Source organism: Diceros bicornis, chromosome 34 (assembly GCF_020826845.1).
Source record: "Diceros bicornis minor isolate mBicDic1 chromosome 34, mDicBic1.mat.cur, whole genome shotgun sequence".
NCBI lineage: Eukaryota > Metazoa > Chordata > Mammalia > Perissodactyla > Rhinocerotidae > Diceros > Diceros bicornis.
In genome coordinates this window covers 6,603,094-6,620,884 of record NC_080773.1, presented here as the reverse complement: position 1 = coordinate 6,620,884, position 17,791 = coordinate 6,603,094, and the positions used below count along the sequence as shown (strand labels likewise).

The following is a 17,791-nucleotide window of genomic DNA, read 5'->3' as shown; positions in this document are numbered from 1 at the left end:
GGAGAAGTGTTGGTTTTCTGCGATCCCGGAAGAGTCACCCAGCCTGTTCTTGTTATCATGTTCCATGTACATGGCCCGTGTAATGCAGTTTTGAACCTTTTCTCTAGACTTCCTGTCAGACACTTAATTTTTTAAGAGAGTGAATTAATCTTATACTAATTGATGAAATATCAATCCAAATAATTAATAAAATTACTAATTTGGTGCTCCTTCTAAAACAGGGGTCAGGAAACATTTTCTGTAAAAGGCAACTTAGGAAATATTTTAGGCTTTGCAGGCCATGCAGTCTCTGCTGTTGTGGCAGGAAAGCAGCCAGAGACAAGGTGGAAATAAATGGGCATGGCCGAGTTCCCATAAAACTTTGTTTGCAAAACAGGCGGCTGGCCTGCACGCTTGAGTTTGCCTGACCCCTCTTCTAAAGAGCCAGCGGACTGCCAGCAAGTGGGGAGTGTGCCTGGCCAGAAAGGGGAGGAAGAGTCACTTGGCATTGTTGCTTTGCGTGAAGCAGGTGTAAGCATAAATGTCTGATAGCTGGGGGAAGAATATTTAGAAGCATCCCAGAATAAATATTGGCACCTGAGATTCTCACCGAAGATCACCACTAGACACTGAAGCTGGCCACGGGCTGCTGAGAAAGGCCTGGTGGAGGAGGCCCAGCAGAAAGGCCACCAACGGCGTTAGGAGACGAACACTGAGCCTGGCCCACCGGCTGCTGATGGTGAGGCTGTGCTGACTGACGCCTTTCAGTGAGAGGCCTCCTCGTGCTTGTAACAGGGCAAAATTAAGACTCCATCCCCACACTAACTAACCCCTTCCCCACCAAAATGGGCTTTAATTAGGATAAGATCTTATTTTTATCTAAGAAGCTCCAATTTATCCTCCATAGTCTTTAAACAAAGGAAAAATTACAGTGTTCATGGGCATCTCGGCTTTTTTAATCTCCCTTTTTATCTTGTCAAGTATTGGCAGTTAGAGAAAAATGTTATCAGATTGGGAGTTGAATATTTAAAACCCGATGTCCCTTGTGCCTTGTCCTCAGCGTCGCAGTTGTCTCGGGTGTTTTCCCCCCAGACGGTGAGCTCTTTGCGGGCAGGCGCTCGGTGCTGGCACCGCGTTCCAGGCTGCTGTTACTGTGTGGCTTCGCTGAAAAGCTGTCGACGTGTGGTTTCAGCCACAGCAGCAGCACTAGAGCTAAGAGCTGGAGATATGTGTGTATGTGTGTGTTACAATTTGCATAAATTTTATTTCAGGAGGAAATGAGAATGTTTAGGATGCGAGTCCAAGAAGTGGTGAAGGAAAATGAAGAATTGCACCAGGAGTTAAATAAGAGTAGTCCTGTTACCAGAGAGGAATGGCAAGTGGTGTTGCGTTTCTGGTATTCTACTAATGCAAAACAGTCGTCATAGGAGTAAACGCGACTACATCAGCAATGCAGTTTCTTTTTTAGACTAAAATATTTAGAGCCTAAGAAATTAATAAGGTACAATGAAATCCAAGTAATTTATTCTAAACTTGTACTTTAAAGATTACTTTAAAAATTCCAAATAGGTTTTTAAACATGAAATATATTTGCTGTCCCCATTCTTATTTTCTGAGGTTGTCTTTTTCTAGGGTGTTTTCCCCCCCAAACCTGTCAAATCACATCCTTTCTTGGACCCCTCTGATGGCTCCCAGGGCTTCAGCACATAAAGTCTGGGTTAATGCCCCTCCCCTTCTGTGCAGGCCTTCTGTTCTTTGACAGCTGAGTGTTGCCTGACTTCCGTCCTGGTGCTCGTGCTGCTCCCCCTGGAATGCCCCTTCTGCACATCCCTTAGGGCCCTGCTCAGATGGCACCGGTCAGTAGCTCTCCCTGAGTTAATTGCTCCCTTCCCTCAGTTTCTGACGTAGCCCTAAACTCGCCCTGTCCTGGTGCCTGCCACACCGTGCCTGCCTGTGTGTTTCCACGTCTCTCTCCCTCTTCTCCTCTGTGAGCTGCTCAAGGGCAGGGCCACATCCTGTTCCTCCAGCACGGCAGCAACAAATGCCTGTTCAGTGAATTTGAGAAAGTAAATGTCTTCGAAAGTCTAAAGGCAATATCCAGGCAAGACTAAGAAAGCAAAAACTATTCAGATATATCTTTTTCACCTTGGGTAGGTATGTTATATTTAGTATTTTTTAAATGGCTTAACATCACTGACAAAAATGAAATATTTTCCATATGTGATGTCCAGAACTTTGGAATCAGGTCAATAGCATTCTTACCAGTGGGTCCGTTCTCCCTGATTTTGTGGTCACCCATGTGTTAGTTGAGACTGGCTGGGCAGCAGCTGGATCTTGGTGCACTGCAGCTCCCCTCCTGAACTTGGATTTCCTTCTGTCGGGGTTCCTAGTGTGTCTCCCCTCAAACCCTCCTTGAATAGTGCCCTGGAAAGCAGGTCAGTTACACTGGGCCTCATGTGCCTCCAGGAGCCCTCGTGAGAACCTGGACCCTCAGATGCTTTCTCTAACCTTGTGTGTAGCTGCAGGTCAAACCTGTTTACTTTTCCTTAAAATAAAAGTAAGCAAATAAAATGAAGGGAGGAAAGACAAATCCACGTGCCCACAGCGCTCCCCAATCCTGTGTTAATTGGGGTTTGAAATCCGCTCCCTGCTCTAGTGTGGTGGCCTGTGCTGCGGGGGTCGCGGTTAGGTCTGAGCAGTGTCTGTGGAGGCCGCTGGCCGGCCTGCCCCTTCTCTGCATTCACTGTCCTCCAGCTGGGGCGGGGTGGGGCTCTGGAACATCACACTCCACAGGCAGATCTCCCACCCCTGAAGCCCCTCACAGTTATGCCCTCCCCTGTGCCTCCCTGGCAGCTGCTCCCCGTCCCTGCACAGGTGTGAGGCACAGTAGATCCCTGTCACATACTCGGGCACACCGACTCCCTGGTTCAGTAGAAACGTCCTCCTGAGTTTCAGGAGAATAATTTTTCAATGAACTTCTGGGCTGCAACTAAACTCTCTACATTTCTTTTCCTAACTTCCCCTGACCAGCTGGGTGACCTCAGGCTTAATGGACCTCAGTTTCTTTACCTATAAAATGGGAGGGAGTGTTAAACTAAATCTGAGGTTTTTCAATGTTTTTTGCAAATGGAGGATCCTTTTCATTTCAAGAAGGAAGGGAGGGGGAAAAGGGAAGGAAGGAAGGAGGTAGGGAAAGAAGGAAGGAAAAAGTAAGGGAAGGAGGAAGGAAGGAAGAAAGTCAGTCTTATAAGAAAGTCCAAAAAGTAAGACAGACTGCAGTGGGGCTGCTCTGCTTGAGGCAGGAGTAAGGAGGCTGGAGCTGACCAGCCTGGGTGAGCTCCCCCCCCGTATGGGTCGGGGTAGCTGTCGGGACGCCGCCAGGGTGCCAGGGAGCTGGTGCACAGCCAGTGGAGTGAAGTAATTGCTGTAGTTTGACTCCTCTCATCTTTTTTTCCAGTTTTATTGAGATGTAATTAACATACAGCACTGTATAAGTTTAGGGTTATAGCATAATGATTTGACTCACATATATTGTGAAATGATTACCACAATAAGTTAACATCTGTCATCTCATATAGATACCAAAAAATATATATATGTATTTTTTCCTTGTGATCAGAACCCTTAGGATCTACTCTCTTAAGCCCTTTCAAATCCACCATACAACAGTGCTAGCTGTAGTCCTCACGGTGTACATTACATCCTAAGTGCTTACTTACCTTGTAACTGGCAGTTTGTGTCTTTCGACCACCTTCATCCAGTTCCCCTCCCCATACCCTTCCACCTCTGGTAACCACAAAGTGATCTTTCTCTGTGAATTTGGTTGGGTTTTCTTAGATTTCACATATAAATGAGATCATACAGTATTTGTCTTTCTCTGTCTGGCTTATTTCACTCAGCATTATGCCCTCAAGGTCCATGCATGTTGTCGAAAGGGTACTTTCATCTTTTTCCTCTCCTTCTGTGTCATTTTTTGAGTTTAAAGTGGAAAATTTAAACTGGTAAAATTTAATGTACCAGTTAAAAACCAGTAAAATTTAATGTACTGGTTTACAGTGAACTTTAGGTGGCAAACATTTAACCAGGCCATTTCTAAGGTCCCCTCAGCTCACTCTAGTTGGAATTTGCCATCATGAAGGTTGAGCTGGGCTGGGACTTACTTTGAACCGTCTGTAAGGAAAGGGTCTGCTCGTGTGAAATTAAGGCTGGGGACTCTCAGGACAGTTTAAGAAATCATTCAAAAGCTTCTAACAAAGTCATTGTTTTTTGACAAATATGCTACTGATTACAAGGGAGTATTTTTTAAATAAAATGGAAACTTTCTAAATTCTTTAAAAATATTTCATGCTGGCTTCAAAACAATCCACTGGGTGTGGGGATTGGAGGTTTCTATAGATGACCCAAGACTGGCCATCTGGTAATTGCTCAGGCTGGGTGTTGTGTACATGGAGTTCATTCTCCTCTTCTCTCTGCTTTTGTATATGTTTGAAATTTTACATTTTAAAAAGTTACTGAAGCAGTACATAATTCAACCTCATTACTCTCCTTTCCCCCAACTTAACGCAAATGGCAGGATTTGTGTTAATAACATATTTAGCATTGAAACATATCCAGATATTCATTTCCTACCACACATCAGTTGCGTTCTCTGAGACTCCGGAGTCTCTGTAATCATTCAGTACCTGAATGGCGGTATTTAATTCTGTAAATCCATTGTAGGCATCAGCTTCAGACTCAAGCAGAACTGGTTTTAGAGGAAAACAAGTTGTTGATAGAGCAGTTGGAGATTCAGCAAAGAAAAGCCAAGGACGCCCACCAGGAGCGTCTGCGGGAAGGTGAGTGGTCTTCCTGTGAATGATGGCGGTGCTGCGATGTCGCTGTTGTGTCATTTTACACTAGCCCCCTCCTGTAGGGACCCCTTTTGAACTGAAAAGGAGGAAAATTGTGTTTTTTAGAATACATTCTTCTTTACTGAAATGCAGCTGTCTATGTGACGACATATCCAGCCATTACCCATAATGCATTGATTGCCTTCTCTTAAATTCCAGTGTCTCTCTAATTGTTCGCTATATTTTGTAAATCAGTTGTAGGTGACAGCTTTAGAGTCAGCAGAACTGGTTTTAGGGGAAGATAGTGGCATATAAGTGGGAAAAATCATATGAGGTGAATATTTGAAACAATACAGGGATGTCTTCCTGAATATTTGTTGAATGAGTAAATAAATCAGAACTGTTCACTCTCTAAACAGTTTTTGTGCTCTTGCCCTTCCTTCAGAGCTGTGGCTGCTGTTGGAGGTTAAACCTCTGTCAGATACCTTCTCTGAGCACCCCTCTCCCCATGGGTCCCTCTCTGCCCTGGGAGCTCACAGCATATGGCAGTGGACTTGGAAGTGGGCCAGATTGGGTCATTTCTTCTACTTTGATTAAAACCAGAATTTATGAGCACAAAAGATAGGGGCATTTTTTTCCTTTTGCTGTACTGATTTTTCTTTTCCAGTTAAGAATAATATAAACCAGCCCTGGTGGTCTAGTGGTTAAGATTCAGTGCTCTCACCGCCACAGCCTGGGTGCGTTTCCCAGTCAGGGAACCACACCACCCGTCTGTCGGTTGTCATACTGTGGTGGTTGCATGTTGGCTGTGATGCTGAAAGCTATGCCACTGCTATTTCAAATACCAGCAGGGTCACCCATGGTGGACAGGTTTCAGCAGAGCTTCCAGACAGACAGACTAGGAAGAAGGACCTGGCCACCCACTTCTGAAAAAACTGGCCATGAGAAACTTATGAATAGCAGCGGAGCACCGTCTGATATTGTGTGATATTCTCCTCTCCCCGGAAGGTGAGAGGATAGCGCCAAAAGACCAGGCAGGGTTCCACTGTGCTGTCTGCAGGGTCTCTGGGAGTCGGAATTGACTCAATGGCCCTAACAACAACAAAAAATAACAATAATATAGGACAGGAGGCTAAAATACAAGCTGTCTGGCGTGAGCCAATGTAACCCCTCCTTTCTGTTTTCCCTTCTGTACCTGATTATTTAACCATTCCCCTTCTACACTGTGGATGAGTTAACTACCAGCCTCTGCTGTTGCTGAAGCCACTGGGCTGCACTTCACTTGTTTCTGATAGCCAGGTCACGTTCAAAAGTGAGAGCATCTCTCGAAGAGTCCTACAAGGACTTGTAGGCTTCCCGTAGACTTTGAGGGGCAGAGAAGTATTTGCCTTTTCTCAGCATTGTTGGGGGTGGAGGAGAGAGAAAGTTGTTGAGCCTCCTATCTTTGTTGTCAAGATTAGAGATGACAACAAAATTCATTTTGTATTTACTGAGCTTAATTTTCTCAAACACAGCAGATCTGAACAGGTATGATGATTCTTCTGGTCATGTGGGGCAGGACCAACCTTTTGGCCTATGATTCAGTCAGCTGCCTATTATTTTCCCATTTCCCAGAAACAGCTATTTATTTTGATCAACTAAATGTTTTTGTAGAGTAGAAGGACTTAAAGTTTATCCTATAATACTTCTGAGTGCTAGTTTCAACATATGCCTGGGAAGCATTTTATTATTACATGCTACCATGTCACATAGGATGAAAATATTTATGATTTACTTTAGATACAGGACATAAAACATAAAAATGTAATGAGGAAAGGCAATAAAAATAATAAATTTGGTCCTTAGTTGGGCCATATTTGATGTCCTTAAAAATCTTGAAAATTTTGCAGTTTTAGGGACAACATCATGATGTATATACTTTGCACATCTGTGTGTGACTTAAAGCTTCAGTCTTTGGAAAGTCGATTCCTTGAAGACTGGAATCATGTCTTGTTAAATATTATATATTTAGCAATAATATCAATATATTGGGCCCAGTAAGAAAGTGTATATTTAGTGAATGCTTAATCTAGGGATGGTAATTTCTAAGTACACGGCCTTTGGTATTGGTTTATAAATCTCCAAAAGATTTTTAAAAGGTCATTTTTTATAAGCTGGCTCTCATCAGTATTACCTAGTAATCAGTAATCATGTTTTGTTAAGTCCTCTGTACCAAATCTTTATCCATCTCTTTTGTCTTTCAGTTTCTAAGCTGACAAAACAGCTAACACTGCTGGAGGCTAAAACACAGAGCCAAGAAAAGGAGTTAGCTGGAAACAAGGAGCAACTGGAAATTTTGCGTAACGAATGCCAAGAACTAAAAACACGCTTGGATGGCAAAATTGCAATGAAAGTTCATGCTTCAATTGTAAATGAATTAAAAAGGTAAAGATTTACTGTCTTTTTAAGTTTTAATGCGCCCCCACGCATGTCGTTGTAGGCGAGTGGAGAGAGGTTGCCTCATCTTTTTCTGAGTCATTTAGCTCCACCGGCACAGATGTCAGAGACTGAGAATGGTCACTGTTTTATTAAAGGACAATGTGGCTGTCATTGAGGCCTGCAGTCTGCACTTGTGTGTGTGCGTATGAATTTTTCCCTACTGTTCCAGCCTGCATTGGTTTTAGAACCAAAGATAATTTAAAGTAGTAGAACTGGAAACCTGGATATCCAGTAACAGGGAGCTGGTTAACTGAAAGGATACAGTCACAAAAAGGAAATGCAATGCAGCCGTTAAACATGATGTCACGATTGAGTCTTTTGGAAAGTTTGGGGAAATAGCCACAATATGTTTTTAACTGAAGAACTAAAGAGATTAGGTTACAAAACAGTATGTACAGAATGATCACAGTTTGACTTAAAAAGGAAAAAAATGTATTTATGTGTATGTGTTAAGGTGACCAACCATCCCAGTTTGCCAGGATGTGGGAATTTTATTGCTAAAGCTGGAAATGTCATAGGCAAACTGGAATGAGTTGATCAAACTAGTGTGTGTGTGTGTCTGTGTCTGATGTGTAAAATTACATATATGTGTTTGTGTATATATACTCATACACATACATATGTATAGGTTACATGTATATACCCTATATATACATATATACCATAAGTACATAGAAAAAAGACTGGAAGAATGGAAAAATATTAATAGAAATTCTCTTTGGCTGGTGAAATTATGGGTGTGTTGGTAGTCAGAGTTCTCCAGAGAAACAACCAGTAGGGTGTATATATAGGATATGTACATAGATATTTGTAGAGAGAGAGAGAAAGGTTTATTTTAAGGAATTGGCTCATGTGATTATAGGGGCCAGCAAATCCAAAATCCATAGGGCAGTCCAGCTGGCTAGAAACTCAGGCAGGATTTCTATGTTACAGTCTTGAGGCAGAATTCTTTGGGAAACCTCAGTTTTTGCTCATAAGGCCTTCAACTGATTGGATGAGGCCCACCCACATTATCAAGGGTAATCTGTTTCACTTAAAGTCAACTGATTATAGATGTTAATCACATCTACAAAATACCTTCACAGCAACATCTAACTGGTATTTGACCAAACATCTGGGCGCCATAGCCTAGCCAAGTTGACACATAAAATTAACCATCACAATAGGTAATTTAAATTTTCTTTGTTTTTTAAAATAGTTTCCGAGTGTTCCATTATGAATGTATCCCTCCAGCTGCTGTACGTGGGACTCAGCCTCAGGATGGAGGGAGAAGCGGTGCCTCGGTGCGCGCCCGGGATCCGAACCCGGGCCGCCAGCATCGGAGCACGCGCACTTAACCACCAAGCCACGGGGCCGGCCCGGAAGGAAAGTTTTTTGACGTCATGTTTATCTTTATGATTTTATTTCCCTCAAACACCCACTCTTGTGGCTGATGTTTTTTTGTGGATGTGTCATAATCACATATTTTAATGGCCCCCTAGATGTGAGTATAGAAAGTACAGAAAAATTCAAAATGAGGCCGCTAATGGTGAAGGCAGTGAGAGACGTGGTCATTGAAAAAATAAACATGTCACCAGATCTCTTTTAAGTGGAAATTAGGTCAGGAGTATTGTGGCTCAGAATGAACTGGAGTAGGGAGGGAACGCCTTTAATGCAGGCTCTTTGCTAAAAGGCTTTGGGCTTGGAGTTGACAGGTGGGATAGAGGATAGAAGAATGAGGAGGATGGAGGTGGGGAGTGTTGACCCTGGTGGTTCTCTCTTGGAAGGGGCAGTGTTTGATTGGAGAGAGAACGTGTAATGTGGGAAGAGGGGTGCGACTCCATCAGGGATAGAATAGGTGAATTCAGGGAAGTGTGTGGAGGCTGTACCAAGATCTGGTAGAAAAATAGACAAAATAAGGAGAAGGAAACTCAGAGTGTGGTTGTTTTGGCTACTACAGGCATAAAGTCAGCCAAGGACAGCTTGGAGGTAGGCTAAAGGGAGCAGAAGGGCCAGTGAGGCATCAGTGCCCTTGACCTCTGGTTGCTCAATTAGGGAGATCCCTTCCCATGCTGATATCATAATAGAGATACACCACATGCAAAAGAGTAATTATTAATTAGCAGCAAAGCAGCTGTCAAGCCAGCTCCTCCACTGGGGGAAAGTCTGAGGAGGAGTTTGGAAAAGGGTTGTGCCTCAGGCAAAGATGAGGACATGAGGAAAAGATTTTTATTTGTATAGAAAAGGGTTCAGTTGAACCTGTGCTTGGTGAGCTTCTAGGTATGGCGCGCGTGTGGTGTTTCTCCTATCCTGGTTGAAGGCAGTGCAGACAATAAGGAGTGGCTCATCCATCTCATCTGGCAGGTTCTACCTGTTGGCAGCCCTGCCTGAAGGAACGGTGTCACCAGAAATGGCAGAAGCTCATTTTCCTAGTGAACTTTCCGGTTGGCCTAGAGTTGGACTGGGGGTGACCCCTTGAAGCTCAGACTGCTCTTTCCTTTTATTCTTGCCTAGAAAGGTTGAGCCTACTCAGGGTGGGTGATGGGAGAAAAACAGGGAGCCAGCCCACCTCTCTGAAGAAATTTAGCAAACTCTTTTGGGGAGAGCTAAGAGTTTTAGATGACTAGTGGTGTCCACAAAGGAAAGCCTTCCTTATCCTGCCTGTTGAGGGCCTGTGTCCTAAAGTGAAGCCAGCTGTTCACATAACTCATCTGTGTAGACAGAGTCCTGGTCAGCGTCAGTGAAAGGCCTGCTCTGGGAGACACCAGGGCAGAAAGTCAATCTCCTTACACAATACACACAAATACCAGTTCCTCACCCTGAGATAAGAATAGACTACTAGATGTGAACAGACAACAACAATCATTGGGTATAATGAAAAACATCATGCTGAGAGAGCCCTTGATAATCAGAGAAACTCACTTCAAAGGAAACTGAGATAATACAGAGAACTGAGGAAAATTTAAAAGAATAAAATACCTTTTTTTTTTTTTTTGGTGAGGAAGACTAGCCCTAAGCTAACGTCTGTTGCCAATCTTCCTCTTTTTGCTGAGGAAGATTTGGCCCTGAGCTTACATCTGTGCCCATCTTCCTCCGTTTTTTTAATACGTGGGGCACCACCACAGTGTGGCTTGATGAGTGGTGCATAGGTCAGCGCCCAGGCTCCAAACCCGCGAAGCCCGGGCCGCCAAAGCAGAGCGCAAAAACTTAACCACTACACCGCCAGGCCGGCCCCTAAAGTACCATTTTTTAAAAAGTACAATCAGAGCCAGCCTGATGGCCTAGTGGTTAAAGTTTGGTGCACCCTGCTTCAGTGGCCGGGATTCAGTTCCTGGGCGTGGAACCACACCCCTCGTCTGTCAGTAGCCGTGCTGCGGTGGCGGCTCACATAGAAGAACCAGAAGAACTTTTACAACTGTACACAACTATGTACTAGGCTTTAGGGGGAAAAGGAAGGAAAAAGGAGGAAGATTAGCAACAGATGTTAGCTTAGGGCGAATCTTCCCATGCAAAAACAAAAGTGCAATCATTAAATAAGAGCAAGATTAAAAATGATTACCAGAATTTAAAAAAAGAATCAGTAGAAGGGCTGAAAGATGAAAGTTGAGGGTTTTCCTGGAACATAAGGAAACAAACAACTGGGAATGGAGAGAAAAGGTAATAGATGGAGGCCCACCTAGGAGGTCCAACCTCAGATCATCAGGATCTCAGAAAGACAGACTCAAGGAGACGGAAGTAGTTGAAGGACATCTCCAGACCTCTGACAACCTTGATTGGAAGGACCCACAGAGTGCCCTGTGCACTGAATGACGAGACCCACGCCTAGATCCACCCTAATGCAATATCAGTCGACCAGGAACGACGAGGCAATCCCATCACCCACAAATGAATAGTAAGCTGGGATTCCAAAGGGCTCATCCTCAGGGTAAGGTGAACCTAAAATGAACTAGTCCTCACTTCTCTCTGGAGGAAGGCCCCTTACTCCTAAAAACTTTTCAAGTATAGTGTCCATGACACAAAGCCAGCCAGACAGTGACTGGGAACCAGCAGAAACAGTATGCAAATAATGATGAAGACTCCAGACATTAGAATTATCAAAGACTGTGAAACAGCTGGTGGCTATTATGCTTAAAGAAATAAAAGACAAACTCCAGAATTTCTTCAGGGAACTACAAAATGTGACAATACTGGATATGGAAAAGAAATAAATAGAATTTTTAGAACTGAGAAATACAATAACCTAAATTAAGAACTCAGTGGGTAGGCTTAACTGTAGATTAGACATAGGTGAATTGTGAGTTAATAAACTGGAAAATAGGTCAGAAGCAAGTATCCACGGATGGCATGGAGTGTTCAAAAGTTAAGGTATCAGTTGATCAGGGACAGGAAGCGATGTAGGGATATATTTAATCAGAAGGAGTTGTTAGAGATATGATAGCTCAGTCTTCCCCAACTGCTGACAGCTGACAATACAAGGGTTGTGCTAGCCTGACAAGCACTAGCACAGCTGGGAAAATGAAGATCACCCCCAGACCTGTCTTAGTGAAACGGCAGAGGACAGATCTCCTTCAGAGGAGTTCAGTGACAACAGGACGTTTAAAGGTTAACAGGGGATGATGCACAGCTTCGAAGAGCTGGGAAAAAAACAAAACTCCTGACAACCTAGAATTTTATTACCAGGCAAAAAGCCTTTCGGGAATGAAGTCAAAATAAGGATATTTTCAAACCCAAGCTGAGTGTCACCACCAGCAGACCTACATCAAAGGCAGTTCTAGAAGAGGGTATATGTCAGAAGGAGGAGAATGATTCAAGTGGAATGTCTGAGAAGCAAGGTGGAACTAAGAGTACAAGACAGTGGTACAGATGTGGATAAATGTAAGTGAACATTGATTCTGTAAAACAATAATGATACTATCTTTGGGCATTTAAAAATACATATATATATTATAATATGGGGGTAAATGGAGTTTGTGTTCTAAAGTCTTTATATCATTCAGAAGAGGATAAAGGTGGTGATCAGTTTTATAATTTGAAAATATGCATGCTGAACTTTCTGGAAACAGAATGTCTATAACATCTAAACTGGTATAGGGAAAGAAAGAATGATTAAATAATAATCCAAATAAGGGCAAGAAAAGGTAGAACAAGCAGGAAAACAGAAAACACAAAATAAAATGTTAGATTTAAGGGCAAACAGATCAGTAGTAGGTACACTAAATACACAGCCCTCCAGTTTTAGCAGGAAAAGCCTGCCAGAGTGGATGAAATAAAAGGCAGCTGCTGTGAGTGGGTAAGTTAACATTTGCTACGTAGAGCCCCGGGGGCTGGAGATGAAGCCACAGTGAGATGCAAGGGAAAGTGACATAGAGAAGTTGTAACTCACAGGTCCGGGAGGACTTACACCACGCCTCCAGGGGCCACACGGGAGGTGAAGGCAGGGTGTATGCTGAGACAGAGACGGGACCTGGGGCACGTGCCTCTGTCAGGGTCCGTAGGTGGAGTGCGTTGAGGTTCCCAGACTAGGGCCAGATTGGTCAACTGAAACCAAAAAGAGCAGGGTTTTGGTAAGCTTCGAGGAGGTCTTAAGGAGCACGAGAGGGGAAGGCCCTGGGAGGCAGGGGAGAATGCTCATCACATGAGGGAATCATATCAAGAACTTACACTTACTCATGACTCTGCGAGCTATTATCTGGAGCATATTTGTGGGAGAGGCTGGTGTGTCACTTCAGGGCCCACGCAGACCACACAGAATGGATGCCCAGACAGTGATGTTGTGGGGCAGTTGAGCTCGACTTTCAACAGCAACTCTGTGCTGTCTTGAAGATATGCATTGCAAGCATAAACACACAGAAAGTTCCAAAGTAAAAGCACAGAAAAAACTGTACTACTCAAATACAAACCAAAAGAAAGACGGTAAATTATATTACTATCTGACAAGAAAGATGTTAAGGTAAAAAACACTACTTAACAAAGAGCATCAATTCATAGAGATAAAAGGCTCAATCCACCAAGTAGGTGTTCAAATTTGTGTGCACCTAGAAATAGGTTCATGTCCATACATTTGAAAAGTTAGATAAAACACTCAAAGTCCTTGAAAAATATGCTTCCCAAAACTGATTCAAGAAGAAAGATAATACCTGAACATTCCTTGAATCATCAAAGAAATTGAATCCAAAGATCTTCCCTAGAAGAAAACTACAGGCCTAGATATTTTCACCAGAGAGTTCTAAAAATATTCAAGGAAGAAATCATTCCAGTCTTACGTAAACCTTTCTAAAGAACAGAAAAAGAGTTAATGCCCTCTAATTCATTTTATGAGGTCAGTGTAACCTTGATACCAAAACCCAACAGTGATAATAGAAGAAAAGAAAACTACTTTTCATTTTCACTCATGAATCTAGATATAAAACCTCTACAGAAAGTATTAGGAATAGATGTGAACTTCTTTGTTGGTTCTATTAAAAAATAAAACTACATTAGATATCTGGTGATATCTAGTAGATATCTATCTGGGTGTGATCTTCATTTTCCCATCACCAGTAGATAATGGTGAAATGTTGAGACTGGAAACAATACAAGGATGCCCTCTGACACCGTTTCTGAACAGCATTATCAATAGTGGTTACTCAGTGGTAACTAGTGCATGTGGCAATAAAAAGAAAAGTTATAAGGTTTGGGAAGAAAGAAATAATAGAGTCATTCATGGGTGATATAATTCCATATGTAGAAAACAAATCTACAAATAAATCATTAGAAATAATAAGGAATTTTATCAAAGTTGTTAGGAAAAAATTTATAAAAATTGTATTTCTTTGTAGGAACAAATATGTAGAAAATGATATTTTGAGAAACAAACGATGGAAAGAAAGAAAGAAGGGAGGAACTGGTCACGAAGCCTCACAAATAGAAAGGAATAGAAAGATTTGCCGCACTTCTATTGGGAAAAGTATAAAACTTCATTGATAATTTCACTGAGTAAAGAAGTCCAAGTTCACAGGTTTTTTGGTTTTGCTGATTTTTTTTCCTAATCCGTTTAGATGTTCTCCATAGCCTCTGGCTTGCACTGAGTCTGATGAAAATCTGCTGTCATTATTGTCTTTGTTCCTCTGAACATACTGTGTCCTTTCTCTCAGGCTTTGTTTAAGAAGTTTTCTTTGTCACTAGTTTTCAACAGTTTAATTAGGATGTGCCTCTGTGTGGTTTCTTTGTTTATACTGCTCGGGGTTGATATCAACTTCTTGGGAGTGTGGGTTTGTATTTTTCATCCAAGTTGAAAACAATTTAGCTGTTATTTCTTCACTATTCTTTTCTATTTTTCCCTCTCTCACCTCTCCTCCTGGAACTGCTTGATCTTGTCCCACGGATCTCTGACGCTCTGTTCATTTCTTTTTCCCCCTCCTGTTTCTCTCTGTGCTTCAGTTTGATAGTTGCCATTGCTCTGTTTTCAAGTCTGCTAGTCTTTTCCCTGCAGTGTCTACGCTCTATTTATTCCCATCCAACGTATCATTTACTTCAGATATTGTTTTTTTCCATCTCTGGAAGATCCATTTGAGTCTTTCTTATATTTTCCATTTATCTCTTCATCATGCTGTTTTTCTCTGCTTTCTTGAACAGAGAGAGAATATTTATAATAGCTGTTTAAAAGCCTTTGTTTTCCAGTGCTATCATCTCTCACTTCTGGATCAGTTCTGTTGATTTTTTTTCCTCTTGATCATGGATCTTATTTTATTGCTTATTCCCATGCTTGATTGGAAGCTGCATATTGTAGATTTTATGTTGTTGGGTGCTAGATTTATTGCATTGCTTTAAATAGCGTCAGATTTTGTTCTGGTGCATGCTTAAGTTACTGGAGAGCAGTTGGCTTCTTTCCAAGCTCGCTTTTGTTAGGGAGACCCAAAGCCACCTCTAGTCTAGGCTAGTTTCACCCCATGCGAAGGCAGTGATACCTTTCTGAGGGTTGTCTCCAATGACCCTTGTATATAAGGTCTTTCCACTCTGCTGGGCCGCAGGTACTATTCCTAGTTCTTTGTGAGTGTCAGGAATTGTTCTGCCTGCTTGTTTTTAATGGTTCTTTCCTCAGCCTCAGGTGGTTTTCTGTCATACTTGTACAGACCGGTACTCAGCCGAAGACGTGTGGGAACCCCCTGCGGAGCTCCAGAGCCCTTTTTCTCTCTGTGAAACTCCCTCCTCTCTGCCCCACAGGTTCTAACTGCCTTGGCCCCCTGACCTCTGATCTCTGACTCCTCAACTCAGCAGTCCACTGATTCTGTTTGGGTGCCCCCTCCCCGTGCTGCGGCCTGGCAGAAGGCTGGAGCAGTTGCAGGACTCACCTCGTTATTTTCTCCTCTCGGGGGTCACAGTCCTGCTTGCTCTGTTGTGCATAGTGTGAACACTGTTGTTTCTCATGTTTTGTCTGGTTTTCCAGCTGAGTCTCGGTACCTCTATCTTGGCTGGAAGCAGAAGTCTTTGTATTTTCATCAATCTTCTTTAACTTTTTTTGGTCCTGCGCTAACATCAGTTGCCAATCTTCCTCTTTTTCTTTTTTCTCCCCAAAGCCCCAGTACATAGCTGTGTATCATAGTTGTAGAGTTGTAGCTCTTCTATGAGGGACGCTGCCTCAGCATGGCTTGATGAGCGGTGAGTAGGCCCACTCCGAGGATCCAAACCAGTGAACCCCGGGCTATCAAAGCAGAATGCGCGAACTTAACCGCTGTACCACTGGGCCAGCCCCTTCTTTAACTTTTTATCATTAATCCAGTTCAACAATTTATCCAAAAAAAATAGTCAAAGTAGTTTTTGATGAAAGAAATGAATTCTAGATTTTATATGTTTTTCAGGTTCACTTGACAGACTAACCTTGAAGTCACACACAGTTCTCTATTCCTGCTGCACATGCAGAACATGAGCTCCTACTGCAGGCTGCTCTCTGTGCACCCTTGACAGCACCCAGGCTGCCGTGCAACCAGACAGGCCACTCATCTCACACCACACAGATGTCACAGCAGTGTTAAATTGCTAGAAAAGTTTTGAAGTCATTCTCTCAATTTCTGTACTTACCTTGTGGACAAGTAACAAACCCTAGAGGCAGACACACATCTGCGGAACATACTCTGAGTGGCACTGCCCTAGAGAATCCTGCAAGTGTGTGCACAGAATACAGCCCAAATGACTGTCAGCAGGAGAAGGGACACATAGTGTGGTGTACTGACGCAGTTAAATATTCTACAGCCACACACATAGCGATGGCTGAGTCTTCACGGCATAATGACAGTAAAGTACATGTAGTCCCTTTGTGCACCTATTATGTATCTTGGTTGCCTTCATATGTAGTTCTAATACTGGCAAACTACACTGTGGCAATGCATAGACAGGTGGTAACACTGTAAAGATAATTAAGGAGGGCTCTGTGATGGGCACAGGACACGTGGGAGTATCAGGGCCACTGGAAATGTTCTATTTCTTGACCTGTGGAAATTATGTGGGTGTTCATTTTATAATTATTTGTTTAAATATGCCTTTATCTTTTATATGCTTTTCTGTACGTATATTTCACAATTTAAAAAAATTTAAATCATGGTTTTTCACCAACAGAACTAAAATCAGAAATGGTTAGTAGCAGTTTCCTCTGGGGAGTGAGATGCTACAGGAGAAATAGGAAACATTTTATTAAAATTTTTTTAAAAGCAACTATGTCTCCCACCAAATATTAACTGTTAACTTTTGTGTGTGTGTGTGAATTGTTTCCACATTTTTTGATTGTTTTGGTTAATAACTATATTGGGGCCGGCCCGGTGGCTTAGCAGTTAAGTGCGTGCGCTCCGCTGCTGGCAGCCTGGGTTCAGATCCCGGGCGCACACCGACGCACTGCTTGTCTAGCCATACTGAGGCCACGTCCCACATACAGCAACTAGAAGGATGTGCAACTATAACATACAACTATCTACTGGGGTTTTGGGGAGAAAAAGGGAAAAAAAAAAAAAAGGAGGAGGATTGGCAATAGATGTTAGCTCAGGGCTGATCCTCCTCAAAAAAAAAAAAAGAACTATATTGTTAGAAATGCAGATGAAGCCCCTTTTACCCACTATCCTTAGTCCCATTTTCCCCAGTGGCTTTCCAAAAGCAATCACTATCATAAATTTGGAATTATATTTCCAATCTATTTTTTATTTTTATGTATGTTTCCATGAATAACATATAGTATTTTTTGGTGTGTTTTAAGTTTACATAAATGAATTCGTACTTTTTTTTTTTTTTTTTTAAAGATTTTATTTATTTATTTTTTCCCCCCAAAGCCCCAGTAGATAGTTGTGTGTCATAGCTGCACATCCTTCTAGTTGCTGTATGTGGGACGCGGCCTCAGCATGGCCAGAGAAGCAGCGCGTTGGTGCGAGCCCGGGATCCGAACCCGGGTCGCCAGCAGTGGAGAACGCTCACTTAACCACTAAGCCACGGGGCCGGCCCTGAATTCGTACTTTTAATATCTTGACTTTTCGCACTCAATTTTCCAAAGATGTTTCCATGTTGAA

General features: G+C 42.6%; 1 protein-coding gene across 3 annotated transcripts in view; it reads left to right on the top strand.

Annotated features, from left to right (window-relative positions):
* CEP89 (centrosomal protein 89) overlaps positions 1-17,791 on the top strand; it is a 75,025-nt gene that overhangs the window by 38,672 nt on the left and 18,562 nt on the right. For all 3 annotated transcript variants that reach the window (XM_058529083.1, XM_058529082.1, XM_058529084.1), the window contains exons 12-14: positions 1,251-1,354; positions 4,699-4,814; positions 7,052-7,232. In XM_058529083.1, coding sequence (XP_058385066.1) covers positions 1,251-1,354; positions 4,699-4,814; positions 7,052-7,232 — 401 coding nt within the window. The remainder of the gene's footprint in view (positions 1-1,250; positions 1,355-4,698; positions 4,815-7,051; positions 7,233-17,791) is intronic.